This window comes from Puma concolor, chromosome D1, assembly GCF_028749965.1.
Source record: "Puma concolor isolate L17-30 chromosome D1, mPumCon1.1.hap2, whole genome shotgun sequence".
Classification (NCBI taxonomy): domain Eukaryota; kingdom Metazoa; phylum Chordata; class Mammalia; order Carnivora; family Felidae; genus Puma; species Puma concolor.
Genome location: NC_141676.1, coordinates 82,531,691 through 82,547,415, shown reverse-complemented (window position 1 = coordinate 82,547,415; position 15,725 = coordinate 82,531,691). Strand labels below are relative to the sequence as shown.

Below are 15,725 nucleotides of genomic sequence, written 5' to 3'. Positions count from 1 at the left end.
TTTTTGATTGCCAAGTAATACTCCATTGTATGTATATGTATATATATATATATATATATATATATATATATACCACATCTTCTTTATCCATTCATGGGATACATTTCTAATAAAACCACAGGTTATCTACACATGCAAAAGGCACTAACTCAAAATTTAAACATATAATTATTAGCAGATAATGGTTTCATATTATGTGGGGTCCACAGACAGACTGTTTCAAAAAATGACATGCTTTAATTATGATTATCAATTTTAATTTTGAAAGACTAATATGAGCACCTTGAGCAAAAGGTGAAGGTGCTGGCAAGAAAGTCTATTTGGGGCTTCCTCTGGAAAAATAGAGGTTACATGTAGAGAAGGTAATCCTGTGTCATCCACTTCCTATCTTGGAGTTTTACTGCATATTTTACTTTAACATTATACAAAATTAACTGTAGTTGTTTTAAAATACATTTAAAAATTGAATTATTTAAATTTCAATTAAAAATTTCACTTCATTGGTAGCAATTATTCAATTAGGTCTGATACTTCATTAATATTAATATTGCTTTCACTCGATTTTTGTGAAGATACTTTTGATTAGTTCCCCAAGTAATTCTGGTGGGCAGCTGTGGGTTGAGGACCCTGGACTAAAAGAACACATGACATAGAGACCAACACACACACACACACACACACACACACACTTTTGAATCTAGAAGAGAACCTGGGAGATATGTCTACAAGTCTACTGTATCTGAGGCATTTATTTTAACCAATTTGACATAATTATTTTATGTGCATTATACAGCAGTATAATGCATGGCACAAAAACATGAAACGATATATATATAACAAAAAAGATATGTGCTTGTAATTGAGAGGAGATAGAATTGATACAGAAAAGGAGGAAGGAGTTAAGACAGTGGAGAAATAGGAGGACCGGGATTTTCCTCATCTCTCAAACACAGCTGTATTGAGCTCATATCACTTGGAACACCCAGGAAATCGATATGCAGAGTCACAGAAAGACTTCCACAGTTGGACGGAGACAGCTTGGAAGGATCGAGGTGTGGGTATGTGAATTGGGGGAGATAAAACAGCATAGGCATGGAGGGGATGAAACCCTTTCTGTGGAGAGACAGAGGGAAGGTTGTGAAAGTGCAGCATTGAGTTAGCACAAGAGGAAAACTTCTCTGGACCACAGACTGGGGAAGGAGAAATATGGAGAATGTCATTTTTTTTTCTGTTTTTTTTTTTGTTGTTGTTGTTGTTGTTGTTGTTGTTTTTTGGGTTTTTTTTCAAACAGCTCTTCGAACTGAAACTTGGAGCTTTCAAAAGTGCTCAGCTTTCTCCAGAGTGAAGCCAGGAGACATGGTGTGCATTCCTGGGGAGAAAGGACCTGACCCCAGAGCACATAGCACAGTGTAGCGATCTCTTGGTGCACTGGGATAGAGCTGGTCCCTTCCTGGAGTACTTTGGAAAGGTGGTTTATTGCCTCCGCCAGGACAAAAGACCCTGCAGGTGCCAGCCAGTGGTCTTTTATCTGCAGGTTGGAGAGACTCCACTCTGGAACAGGGGAGAGTTGGGTCCTTTATGACTTTGATTAGCCTAGCGCCTAGAAGGTGCAGAACTGTGGAGCAGGGAAAACTGACTGCCTGAACAGCATGGTTTGAGGTCCCTGGTATGGGGAGAAGAGCCTGGAATGTCACCATTTTTCCCCTCAGCATCAACATGGTAGGACTTCAGAGAGAAGCACAACAGCCCCCAGTGGAGGCAGGGCAAAACCCTGCCCCTCTGTGCCTGGCAAATGCTTATTTAGTGGAGCAAGACTGATTCTTCCAATGCAGCCAGCCTCTCCACCAGAGCAGCACAGCCACCGTTCCTAGGTACCAACAGACAAACTGTTTTTCTCTTTTATTATTTTATTTACATTTTCCTTCCTTCTTCCTTTTTTTTTTTTTTTTTAAATCAGGCTTATAGTTTCTGATTTATTTTTGGTCAATTCTTATTCATTCATTTTCAGGCATTTTCATTCTATCCTTTTCCCATTGTTTCTCTTTCTTCTTTATTTTCATTTCTCCTTGTCTGTAATTAGCCTCATGGTTTTTTGATTCTCTTTTTTTTCTCCCTTTTCATTTTTCTTTTTTTATGAGGTCAAGGTTCCCTTCTCTTTCTTTCTTTCTTTCTTTCTTTCTTTCTTTCTTTCTTTCTTTTTATTTTCCAGGGTTACTTCAACAAACAAATCAAAACACATCTGATTGAAAGTCCAAACATTCCACCACTACAAGTGAGGAGGAGCTCTGCAGAGGACTGACTGGTGGGATAGAGCAGCCAAAACATAACAATAGAGTGCAAACAGCATTCACCAAAAACACTTTCTGGAGTGCCAGGCCCTGGACAACGTATGACTCCTTTTTAATATAATAGTACTCTCAGGTGCAGGACACATAACAAGCTTTTAAGATATGCAAAAGATAGAAACTTAGCCAAAATAACAGTACTGAAGAATTCTCCCCAAAAGAAAGGTCAAGAAAAATCACAGCCAGAGAATTGCTCAAATCAGATATAAAAGATGAATCTGAACAAGAATTCAGAATAACAGTCATAAGACTCATAGCTGGGCTTAAAAAAAGCATAGAAGACACCAGAGAAACGCTTGCTGCAGAGATCAGCAGAACTTGTCAGGATGAAGCAAAAATGCTATAACTGAGATGCACAATAAACTAGATACAGTGACAGCAAGGATGGAAGAAGCAGAGGAGAGAATAGGTGAAATAGAAGATAAAATTATGGAAAAAATAAAGCTGGAAAAAAAGAGGGAAAGGAAATTACTAGATCATAAGGGGAGAAATAGAAAACTAAGTGATTCCATGAAACAAAACAATATCTGTATCATAGGAGCCCCAGAAAAAGAAGAGCCAGAAAAAGGGGCAGAAGATTTATTTGAACACATTATAGCTGAGAACTTCTGGGGAAAGAAACAGGTATCCAAGTCCAAAAGGCATAGAGATTGCCCTTCAAAATCAACAAAAACAGGACACCATGACATATCATAGTGAAACTAGCAAATTAAATAAATAAATAAATAAAGAGAGAATTCTGAAAGCAGCTAGGGACAAAAGGTCTTTAACCTACAAGGGTAGACACATAAGGTTAGTAGCAGACCTCTTCACTTAAACTTGGCAGGCTAGAAAGGACTGGCAGGAAATATTCAATGTGCTGAATAGGAAAAATATGCAGCCAAGAATCCTTTATACAGCAAGGCTGTCATTCAGAATAGAAGGAGAGATAAAGACTTCCCCAAACAAACAAAAACTAAAGGAGATTGTGATCACTAAACCAGCCCTGCAAGAGATCCTAAGGGGGACTCTGTGAATCGAAAGCAGCAAAGACTACAAAGAACCAGAAAACATCACAACAAATATAAAATCTACAGATAAAAAATGTCACTAAATTAATATCTTTCAATAATCACTCTGAATGTGAATGGACTAAATGCCCCAATCAAAAGACATAGGGTATCAGATCGTTAAAAACAAACAAACAGACAAAAAACAAAGACAAAAACAAAAACAAAACAGATCCAATTACCAAGTATATGCTGCCTACAAGAGACGGATTTTAGACCTGAGGACACCTGAAGATTGAAAGTGAGGGGATGGAGAATCATCCATCATGCTAATGGACATCAAAAGAAAGCCAGAGTAGCCATACTTATATCAGAAAACTGGATTTTATTTTTTATTTTCTTACAATTTGTTAATGTTTATTTTTGATAGAGAGAGAGAGAGACAGAGCATGAGTGGGGGAGGGGGCAGAGAGAGAGGGAGACACAGATCCAAAACGGGCTCCAGGCTCTAAGCCCCGATGTAAGGCTTAAACTCATGAACCATGATACCGTGACTTGAGCTGAAGTCAGACGTTTAACTGACTGAGCCACCCAGGTGCCCCAAGACAAACTAGAGTTTAAAACAAAGATTGTAACAAGAGATGAAGAAGGGCATAATATCAGAATTAAGGGGTCTATCCAGCAAGAAGAACTAACAATTGTAAATATTTATGCCCCCAATGTGATTCCCAAATATATAAATCGATTAATCACAAACATAAACAAAACTATTGATAATAATACCATAATTGTAGGTGACTTTAATACTTCACTTATAGCAATGGACAGATCATTTAGGCAGAAAATCAACAAGGAAACAATGGCTCTGAATGACACATTGGACCAGATGGACATAATAGATATATTTAGAACATTTCATCCTAAAGCAGCAGAATACACATTCTTCTCAAATGTACATGGGACAGTCTCCAAAATACATCACATATTGAGTCACAAAGCATCTTTCAATAGGTGAAAAAAGATTGAGATCATCCCATGCGTATTTTCAGATCACAATGCCAGGAAACTTTAAATCAACCACAAGAAAAAATTTTGAAAGCCCCCAAATACATGGAGGTTAAAGAACATCCTACTAAATAATGAATGAGCTAACCAGGAAATTAAAGAAGAAATTAAAAATTACATGGAAGCAAAGGAAAATGAAAACATGACAGGCCAAACCCTTTGGCATGCAAGCAAAGGCAGTCGTAAGAGGAAAAGACATTGCAGTTCAGGCCTATCTCAAGAAGCAAGAAAGATCCCAAATATACAACCTAACCTTACACCTAAGGGAGCTAGCAAATGAACAGCAAATAAAGCCTAAAGCCAGCAGAAGAAAAGAAATAACAAAGATTAGAGCAAAAACCAATGCTATCAAAACCAAAAATACAGTAGAACAGATCAATGAAATTAGGAGCTGTTTTTTTGAAAGAATAAATAAATTGATAAGCCCCTAGCCAGACTTCTCAAAAAGAGAGAGGACTCAAATAGATAAAATCACTAATGAAAGAGGAAGATCACAACCAATACCACAGAAATATAAACAATTATAAAATAATACTCTGAAAAATTATATGCACTGGAAAATCTTTAAGAAATGGACAAATTCCTAGACACACACTACCAAAACTCAAAGAGGAAGAAATAGAAAATTTGAACGGACCCATAACTAGCAAAGATATTGAATCAGTTATCAAACACCTCCCAACAAATAAGAATCCTGAACCGGATAGCATTCTACGGGAATTCTACCAGACATTTAAGCAGAGTTAATACCTATTCTCTCAAACCGTTTCAAGAAATAGAAATGGAAGGAAAGTTTCCAAACTCATTCTATGAAGCCAGCCTTACCTTGATTCCAAAGCCAGACAAAGACCCCACTAAAAAGGAGAATTACAAACCAATATCTCTGATGAGGAAGGAGGTAAAAATTGTCAAGATACTAGCAAATTGAATTCAATAGTACATTAAAAGACCATTCACCATGATCAAGTGGGATTTATTCCTGGATTGCATGCTGGTACAATATTAGCAAATCAATCAATATGATACACCACGTTAATAGAAGAAAAGTATAAGAACCATATAACCATGTCAATAGATGCATTCTTTCTTGATAAAAACCTTCAAGAAAGTTGGGATAGAAGGAACATGCCTTACCATCATAAAAGCCATATGTGAAAGCTCACAGCTAATATCATCCTTAATGAGGAAAAACAGCTTTCCCCCTAAGATCAGGAACACAGCAGGGATATACACTCTCACCACTCTTCTTCAACTTAGTGTTGGAAGTCTTAGCCTCAGAAGTCAGACAACAAAATGAAATAAAAGGCATCTAAATTGGCAAAGAAGAAGTGAAACTTTAGCTCTTTTCAGATGACATGATACTCTACATGGAAAACCTGAAAGACTCCACCAAAAAAACTGCTAGAGCTGATCCATGAATTCAGTAAAGTCATAGGATATAAAATCCATGTACAAAAATCGGTTGCATTCCTATACACCAATAGTGAAGCAACAGAAAGAGATATCAGGGAATTGATCCCATTTATAATTGCACCAAAAAACATAAAATACCTAGGAATAAACCTAACCAAAGAGGTAAAAGATCTGTATGCTGGAAACTATAGAAAGCTTATTAAAGAAACTGAAGAAGACACAAAGAAATGGAAAACATTCCATGCTCATGAATTGGAAAAACAAATATTGTTAAAATGTCAATACTACCCAAAGCTATCTATACATTCAATGCAAACCCTATCAAAATAACACCAGCATTCTTCACAGAGCTGGAATAAACAATCCTAAAATTTACATGGAACCAGAAAAGACCCTGAATAGCCAAAATAATGTTGAAAGAAAAACAAAGCTGGAGGCATCAGAATCTCAGACTTTAAGCTGTAGTACAAAGCGATGATCATCAAGACAGTATGGTATGGGCGCCTGGGTGGCTCAGTTGGTTGAGCGTTTGACTTCGGCTCAGGTCATGGTCTCATGGTTTGTGGGTTCAAGACCTGCATCAGGCTGTGTGCTGACCGCTCAGAGCCTGGGGCCTGCTTCAGATTCTGTGTCTCCCTCTCTCTCTGCCCCTCCCTTGCTCGCACTCTCTCTGTCTCGCTTAAAAATAAATAAACATTAAAATATTTTTTAAAAAGACAGTACAGTAGGGGCACAAAAACAGACACATAGATCAATGGAATAGAATAGAGAACCCAGAAATGGACCCACAAATATATGGGCAACTAATGTTTGACAAAACAAGGAAGAGTATGTAATGTGAAAAAGACAATCTCTTTAGCAAATGGTGCTTGGAGAACTAGACAGCAACATGCAGAAGAATGAAATTGGACCACTTTCTTACACCATACACAAAAGTAAATTCAAAATGGATGAAAAACCTAAATTGAGACAGGAAACCATCAAAATCCTAGCCTGCTAGGCTAAATAATTTTGTATGCCTACTAGGAGTAGAACTCATAAGAGGTACTTTTGAAAATATGTCTAGTGAATGAGAAAAGGACACATTTGAGAATATTTCTATGTAAACAATTAAGGCTGAATTAGCTTCTTCATCCAGAAATATTGGAGTGTAAGCTGACATGAAAGTACATTCATATTTGATTGGTTATACTGCAGGAGATGGAAATTTGGGCTCCTGTATCTACTCTAAGTGGGTTTATCACAATGTGGAGAAGTTCTAAGTGCGAACATTCATAATTCAATAAGGTGATTTATAGAATGTTACATTTAGCTGATATGTAAGTGGTAAGTTTCCAGATTCCTGGGATCTTGGGTATTTCTGTTAATATTGTGCTATGGGAATTTTAGTGCAGAGCAAGAAAGTACACTTGGGCTCCTACCCACCTTGGGAGACAGTGAATTTTGATCACTCAAGTCTCTTTCTTTGTATTACAAATATCCCAGGGCAAAGTTTAGGAAACTAGAATGCAAAAAAGTAAAATCCATTCCTGTGGCCCAAACATGTTCCATTGAGTAGCCTGTTCCACTGGATGGAATCTTTCTTGTGGTACTTAAATAATGAAGTGCTAGTGTCCTGGTTACACTACTATCAAGGGTGTAACCCTCTGAGACAGCTGGGCTTAGTCTCAGAAAGGCTTTCCCTTTCAGGTAAGGCTAATAATGGTAGATACCCCATGATGAGAGGGTGCTTTACCTCACTCGGAGTGCTGCCTTTCCCTTGGAATGTTGTCTTGCCTATTGGTAAGTAAGAGCTGTGTGGGTAAATATTAGCATTGCTATGGAAGCAGGGAGAGGCTGCTAGAAATCGGCATTATGATCCCCTGCCCTCAAGATATTATTTTATGAAAATTAACATATCTCTTACATGATTTTTATATACCATAAAAAAGATAGTGTGTAAACCTATTAAAACTAAAGTTGAAAAGACCTTATAAAAGAAGTGATGGGACAAACTGTATGCAATGTAAACTTGTCCTGCAAAAGCTTAAAAACATATATCAGGAAAACATATCATTTATTTTAAAGTAATAAACTAGATTTTTACAATTACATCATAAAACTTCAGTATGGTAAGAATTAAAGCATGAAAAGAAGCAACACATTTTTCCTATTTATTTACTTAGATTGCATACCTAGAATCTTCAGCTCAGCACTCGCAAAAATGGCTCCGTATTTATTTTCGGCCAAACACTGATACATTCCAGCATCTGATTGATTCACATTGTGGATCATCAATACTCCATTAACCATCTCAATCCTATTCTGTAATAAAATAAAAATAAATAGATAAAGAAAATGAATAAATCATACAGATTTTGCAGTTACTCTCTTCCAGTCCGAGGGAAAGAAGCCTCCGATGAATGCAGTTGAACATTATTTGACAAGTTAATAACACAAATTTACTGTTCATTATTTTATGATAAAATGTCTTTTGTAAATTATAACTATTTCTTGGTCAAAAAAGACATCATAACAGTATTTTACTGTAGTTACTCTTAGGAGTTTTAGTTTCAGTTTTGTTTTTATACTGAGCAGTTGTTTTGTTTTGTTTTTTTTTTTTTTGATATACTAGATCAGCCTATAAAATATAATCAGCAGATAATGCTTTTGGTTGAGCTCATTTTACATAAGAAGAAGGGGTTCACATGTGGAAAAAATTGTGACTGTAGACAAGTAAGATCAAAGTTAAAACCAGCCCAGGTCAAACGAAGAATCCTTTTGCTAGGAGCACCTGTGTGGCTCAGTTAAGTGTCTGACTTTGGCTTAGGTCATGATATTGTGGTTTGTGGGCTGAAGCCCTGCATCGGGATCCATGCTGGCAGTGTGGAGCCTGCTTAGGATTCTCTCTATCCCTCTCTCTGCCCTTCCCCTACTCACACTTTTTCTCCCTCTCAAAATAGATAAACATAAAAATAAAAAAAGAATCCCTTTGTTATATTAATGTGATCAGAAGTTTACCTTTTCTCACTTCCTGACAAACTAAAACAAAAAAACTGCCCTGCAACTGGATTCTGTACAAAATTATTGACCAAAAAATATAAACTCATTATCAGATAAAATTTAATATAGAACTCAGAAAACCGAGCATAGGCAAATTGAGGTCAACTGAAGCCAAGAGCTCATTTCAAAAACAAATATGAAATTTAAAATGCTGTTAAGGTATCCTGTCTACTTAATGCCAAAAAAATAATTCTTTTAATTTTAGTGATCAGTGGTTTACCTATCAACAGAGATGCCAAGTAAGTTTACATAATTTTCAAAATAAGCCCATTCACTTTGCAACAGTATTATCTGCCAGTGGAATTTAATTTACTGGGATGCTGAAAGAAAATATGACCAGCATAGTCTTTTCTCAAGGTTTATCTGGTATCCACAGAAAATTAGAGAGAAAGAGACAATGAATCAATGACTCAGGATTCTCACACCCTCAGTTTTAATGGCTCTATAGTTATTTGTATTTCTGTATTCGTTTTCTGTAATTGTGTTTTGTTTTGGCCTAACCGGTTTTATAAGAGAATGTTGGAGCTGGATGGGACTGTGGGGATGATATGATCCAATCTCTTCATTTTATAAAGGAGCGAACTGAAGCCCAAAGAGGTGAATGACAGACAAGAGACCTCTTGGTAGTGGTAGGACCTGGGCATAATCTGTGTTCGGAATTTCAACCTCATATACCACCCTTCCATTTTTGGCCATAAATAGTGAACTATTCTCGCCTTGCCCTCCTTTCTGCAAAGGCCATACAAGGGAGTTGGCTAAAATTATTACCATCATTTTAAAACTAAACAGTAATTGATTGATTTTCAAATCCAGTACATGTTTCAAAAATATGCAAAGTTACTAAAAAAAAATTTAGTTTTTAAATCCTATTAAGTAGGATGTCACAGAACCTGTCCAAGATACAGAAAGCTAGGATTCTATAATAGTCTCGTCTCTCACCAGATACATGATCTTGGACAAGTCACTTTACTTCTGGGACAAATTCCACCATCTGCAAAGTGACAGAACAAGCTAGATGATATCTAAAAGTCAGCTAGAGACAGCAATGAATCTATGATAATAATTGATATTTTCCCATGAATTTATAGGATCAAATAAAACTTAAACTAACAACATGTTCCTCAAAAATTAATGAGGTAATTAAAAAGAAAATTTTAGGGGCGCCTGGGGTGGCTCAGTTAGTTAAGCGTCTGACTTCGGCTCAGGTCATGATCTCGCGGTTCGTGAGTTTGATCCCCGCGTCAGGCTCTATGCTGACAGCTTGGAGCCTGGAGCCTGTTTTGGATTCTGTGTCTCCCTCTTTCTCTGACCCTCCCCCATTCATGCTCTGTCTCTGTCTCAAAAATAAAAATAAACGTTAAAAAATTTATTTATAAATACATTTTATTTCTCACTTCACTACATTAGGAGGCATATATAAGAAATGACTTTCAATAAGACAAAAGGAGGATAGTTTGTCATATCCTGTGTGAAATCCTGTTAAAATTACACTGGAACAGATTAACAGTTACCAACAGTACCTGAGGCAAGAGGGACACTCCATTCTTCAGCCAACGGTATGTGGGTCGGGGTTTTCCAGTAGCCTTACATTCCCATCGGAGAGGGCTCCCACTGTCCAACTGAGTGTCATTCAGTTTTTCTACCCAGTGTGGATAAGCTGTAAGAGTTTAAGAATTAAAGAAGGATGACTTCATTTTTCAAACACTTTACCAAATTCAAAATTCATGTGGAAATATTACTTGCATTAATTTTTTTATCAATTCACATAATTGTAGGTATTCAGAAGAAGCACAACATTGCATTGCACACAGAACTCTATTTCCTGTGTAAAAAGATATAGCAGTGATAATATTTTGATAATTTAAAACACTTTTGTAAGCTAGGTCAAGTGTATCTTATTGTTTTACCCAACTTACAGCAAGTGGCTACAGTCTCCCCAAGGTATCAGAACTTGTTTAATAGGAAATCAAGTACTTAGAGGCATTCTTTTTTTCCAGATATTGAGGCAGCGTTAGTGCAAGGTGATATAATACAAAAAGACCATTTATTGAATAATTGCTTTGCTTTTTTATTTTTGTTTTTTCTAAAATAAATTATATTGCGTAGGAAAAATAATTTATTAATTCAAATTTCTCTTGGTGTAAAATTTTTTATATATTTATTAACATTCTTCAAAACTTTTAAAATCCTTTTTCAAAATTACAACAGAGAAAAACTAGTTTATCAAGAAAGAGATAATGTACTTGTTTACAACCTGTAAGACACAAAATAGTGTCTTTCCTCCATTGGATAATTTTTAAAATAAAACTACTAAAAACAAATGACTCTTTGTCCACAAAAACACTGAAAAAACTGAAACAATAGTTATAAATATTGAACAATTATTTTTCTCTAGCAAATTTTTTGGCATTAACCTATAACATATTTTACTTTGTGACAGTGAGGACTTTGATCACTGATTCATTCACTTCATACTATTTAGTCCTTTCTTGGTCTTAGAAGTTATTAAGGATATAGGAGCATCTATGTCATTTCTTTTTTAGGAGTTTATATTGTGGTAGAGGAAGTCTAACGTCAATGCTATAGGATATGGTAGCACAAGAAAGGAAAGAAGATGTACTAAAGGAAACTGCACCTGAATACTAGAATAGTGGGTCTAAAGGGACAATAGTGGGTCCAAAACCTAAGCAGTTTAAAAGGGAGGAAACAGAGTGAGAAAGAACTCTCATTTATTAATTGCTAGTCCTAGACACTGAGCTACATTATCAATTAATCCCTGTTACATCGATCCTGAAAACAAACATCTAATTTTATGAATCAGGAAACTTTGGCTCAGAGAGGTTAAAAAAAAAAAATTTACCCAAGGTCACACAATTAATAAGGCATAGAAACCACATTCAAAGTCAGATATTTCAGGGGCGCCTGGGTGGCGCAGTCGGTTAAGCGTCCGACTTCAGCCAGGTCACGATCTCGCGGTCCGGGAGTTCGAGCCCCGCGTCGGGCTCTGGGCTGATGGCTCAGAGCCTGGAGCCTGTTTCCGATTCTGTGTCTCCCTCTCTCTCTGCCCCTCCCCCGTTCATGCTCTGCCTCTCTCTGTCCCAAAAATAAATAAACGTTGAAAAAAAATTAAAAAAAAAACAAACAAAAAAAAAACAAAGTCAGATATTTCTGACTCCAGGCAGCATACAATTATTTCATTCTACTCTGGCACATTAAAAAATGAATTGGAAGCATTTATTGCATTCCTAGTGTGTTTTGCCTTCTCCTGATCTCTGAATGGGAATTTTGTTTTCAATAGCTCATTGGTCTTCTAGATAATGACTGTAAGGAGCCTTACTTTGGCATATTCAGAATTTGTAGGGCTTTGAACACATTCTGTGATCCAACATCAACATCCGATACAATATCATCAGCCTAGGAGCTATCAAGCAAAAATCTTGCCATGGTGAGCTTCAAATATTAGCTTTCATGACTTTCATGCCTGTCTTTTAAAATGAGTCCCTTTTTAGTTATCTCTCATGCATGCTAAAAATGCTGATAGGAATGGTAAGATACAAAAGTAACATTAAACTCTACTTTCTCATTGGGGCTTTCTGTAAATTTTACTACCCTGCTTTGCCAGTCTACTTCATACTATTCATGATCCTTGTAATCCAAGCACACAGGTTTACTGTCTCCTAAGAACACCCTGCATCTTCCTCAAATTGTTAAATCCACCTGGAATGTTCTACTTTTCTTCTTTGTCTCTTTTAATTCTAATAATAATTCAAGTTTGAGTCTAAATCATATAAGGTTTCCTTTTTTTAATTTTATTTTTTATTTTTTTAAATTTACATCCAAATTAGTTAGCATATAGTGCAACAATGATATCAGGAGTAGATTCCTTAGTGCACCTTACCCATTTAGCCCACCCCCCTCCACACAACCCCTCTAGTAACCCTCAATTTGTTCTCCATATTTATGAATCTCTTCTGTTTTGTCCCCCTCCCTGTTTTTATATTATTTTTGTTTCCCTTCACTTATGTTCATCTGTTTTGTCTCTTAAAGTCCTCATATGAGTGAAGTCATATGATTTTTGTCTTTCTCTGACTAATTTCACTTAGCATAATACCCTCCAGTTCCATCCATGTAGTTGCAAATGGCAAGATTTCATTCTTTTTGATTGCCACATAATACTCTGTGGTTATGTATATATACCATATATATATACATATATATATATGTATACCATATGTATACCATATATACCATATGTATGTCTGTGTGTGTGTATATATATATATATATATGTATATATATATATACACACACACCATATGTATGTGTGTGTATGTGTATATATATACACACACACACACCATATATATGTTATATATATATATATATATATATATATATAACATATATAACATATATATATGGTGTGTGTGTGTATATATATATATCTCATCTTGTTTATCCATTCAGCTTAACAGAATGCTTGATAGGAAAAATAACAAAACAAAACAAAGCAAATCTTTGTCTTGGAAAAGCTTAATAATCAAATTGTAGACATTGGAAGGCATTAAAATTTGTGAGGGCACTCTCCAGAGATCTTTTAAAAATAAGGAAATCTATGGGGCGCCTGGGTGGCGCAGTCGGTTAAGCGTCCGACTTCAGCCAGGTCACGATCTCGCGGTCCGTGAGTTCGAGCCCCGCGTCGGGCTCTGGGCTGATGGCTCAGAGCCTGGAGCCTGTTTCCGATTCTGTGTCTCCCTCTCTCTCTGCCCCTCCCCCGTTCATGCTCTGTCTCTCTCTGTCCCAAAAATAAATAAAACGTTGAAAAAGAAAAAAAAAAATAAGGAAATCTATAATACTACACTACAATGAAAATAAAATTCTATTTCTTATTGGATATTTGGGGAAATTATTAGTTGTGGGGCACATGATACATATTTAAACTCATAGATCACATATCTTTATATAATATTTTTCTCTACACAAAGTACCTCCTGTTGAGATCTCCTTGCATATAAAACTGCTTAAAATTGTTTTAATTTCCTTCCTTCCTTCTCTTTTCCTCCTATCCTCCTTACTTCTTTCTTCTTTTTGTTTTTTCATTATTTCTTTTCATCTTAATTGAGAACTTTAACAAATAGGGTTCAATTTATGTTGGAAATATAAAGACTAAAAATTTGTGTGACTAGTAAATTTGTGTGACTAGTCTTTGATTAATCATCAGAAGTTAAAAGACATAGAAATAATGAAAGAAATTATTTCACCTATAAAACTACCATATGTTATAAAAAAGACATATTTAATAGAATACATATGTAGTTTTTTCTAAGTTTCAATTGTTATTTTTTCAATTTATTCAATTATGTTTTTTTGTAGTTTAATTTTTTTTTTATTTCATTAGTATTGTTATTCGAATGTATTGGTTAAATAACACCTGTAAGTTTACCTTTATTTTTATTATTTTAGTACCATGGACTTTTTGTTGTGTTATTTGTTGCATTATGTTTACAATATAGATCTTTTTTTAAAATTACTATTATTTTTTTTGAGAGCGAGGGGGAGAGCATTGAGGAGGGACAGAGAGAGAGAGAGGGAGAGACAGAACCCCAAGCAGACTCCACATTGTCAGTGCAGAACCTGACATGGGGCTTGATGTCACACACTGTGAGATTATGAACTGAGCTGAAATCAAGAGTCAGAGGCTTAACCAACTGAGTCACCCAAGGACCCCTACAGAGTCTTAATTATAAATACCGTGTGGCTTAAATTTATGCCTACCACCTATGTTGGCACTCATTTTGTAATGATTTGACCAAAAACAACAACAACAACAACAACAACAACAAAAACAGAGACTAGAAAGGTTGTCTTAAAACCTTGGCTCATCCATTGAGCTAAACAACTAAGTGAACATGTAAAACATTCCCATAATTACACTTTCATGAAGACAGTGAGAACACAAGAAAAACTATATGTTTTCAGTACTCAGTGATATTGACCATTTAGGTTAAAGTGTCAGCCTCTACTTTTTTCATTGGTTGAAGATCAGGTTACAGAACTTCCAACAAAAATCCATTCTCCTAAAAGGAGAACATTCCAAATACAAACCATGGATACAGTGAAATATTCATGCATCATGCTATTCTGTATCAACTGTCAGGAGGAAATGCTAGCCAAGATCCTTAAATTCTACAGAGTTTCAGGGGTGAGGAGAAAAGCCCTTATGTCAAAGGCAACAGATTTAAAAGTACAAATTGGGTGACTATGTAATAACCAAGACAGTTCTGGAAGTGAAATAGAGCTTTTTGTTATTGTCCCAGTGCTACAGACATAAACTGGAACTATTTGGGCAAAATCAGGAGCAGTGTAGAAAAACTACCCTAAAAATGGGCTACAGTGAAAGGCCAAATTCTTCCAAGATACCTTCCCAAACTGTCAGATGTTATATACCAGAGTAGCCAGCTAGCCCAGTTTCTTTTTCTAGTCAATAATCTTAATTATTTTCTATTCAAAATGATGCATGTTTTGGGAAGGTCTGTCCTTACCTGGCTGGCCTGCATCGTACATCTAATTGTGCATGACAAGGAGAGGTCACAGTTTGTTTCTTAGTAGTACACTCTTACCAGAAGGTAAACCAGTAATATTGAGTGAAATCAATTTTATTTCTTTTTTCTTGGAAATAATCATTACTACTATGAATCAAGTAGCTGGAATGGAGAGAGGTACAATGGAGTAGTGCCATGTGGGAGGTTCTGTCCTGTACTGTAAATCTAATTATAACTTAGGTGTGGGCCAATTTTCACCACCCAGAAAGATTTGGAAATTTTCCCAAATTGCCTTAAGAGTAACAGTCTCTCCTTGCATTTCTTTGTGT

At 35.9% G+C, this 15,725-nt stretch overlaps 1 protein-coding gene across 3 annotated transcripts in view; it reads right to left on the bottom strand.

Moving 5' to 3' along the window:
• CNTN5 (contactin 5) overlaps positions 1 to 15,725 on the bottom strand; it is a 1,391,028-nt gene that overhangs the window by 304,070 nt on the left and 1,071,233 nt on the right. For all 3 annotated transcript variants that reach the window (XM_086678621.1, XM_086678620.1, XM_086678619.1), the window contains 2 exons: positions 10,375 to 10,511; positions 7,987 to 8,116 (listed from right to left, as the gene is read on the bottom strand). In XM_086678621.1, coding sequence (XP_086534747.1) covers positions 7,987 to 8,116; positions 10,375 to 10,511 — 267 coding nt within the window. The remainder of the gene's footprint in view (positions 1 to 7,986; positions 8,117 to 10,374; positions 10,512 to 15,725) is intronic.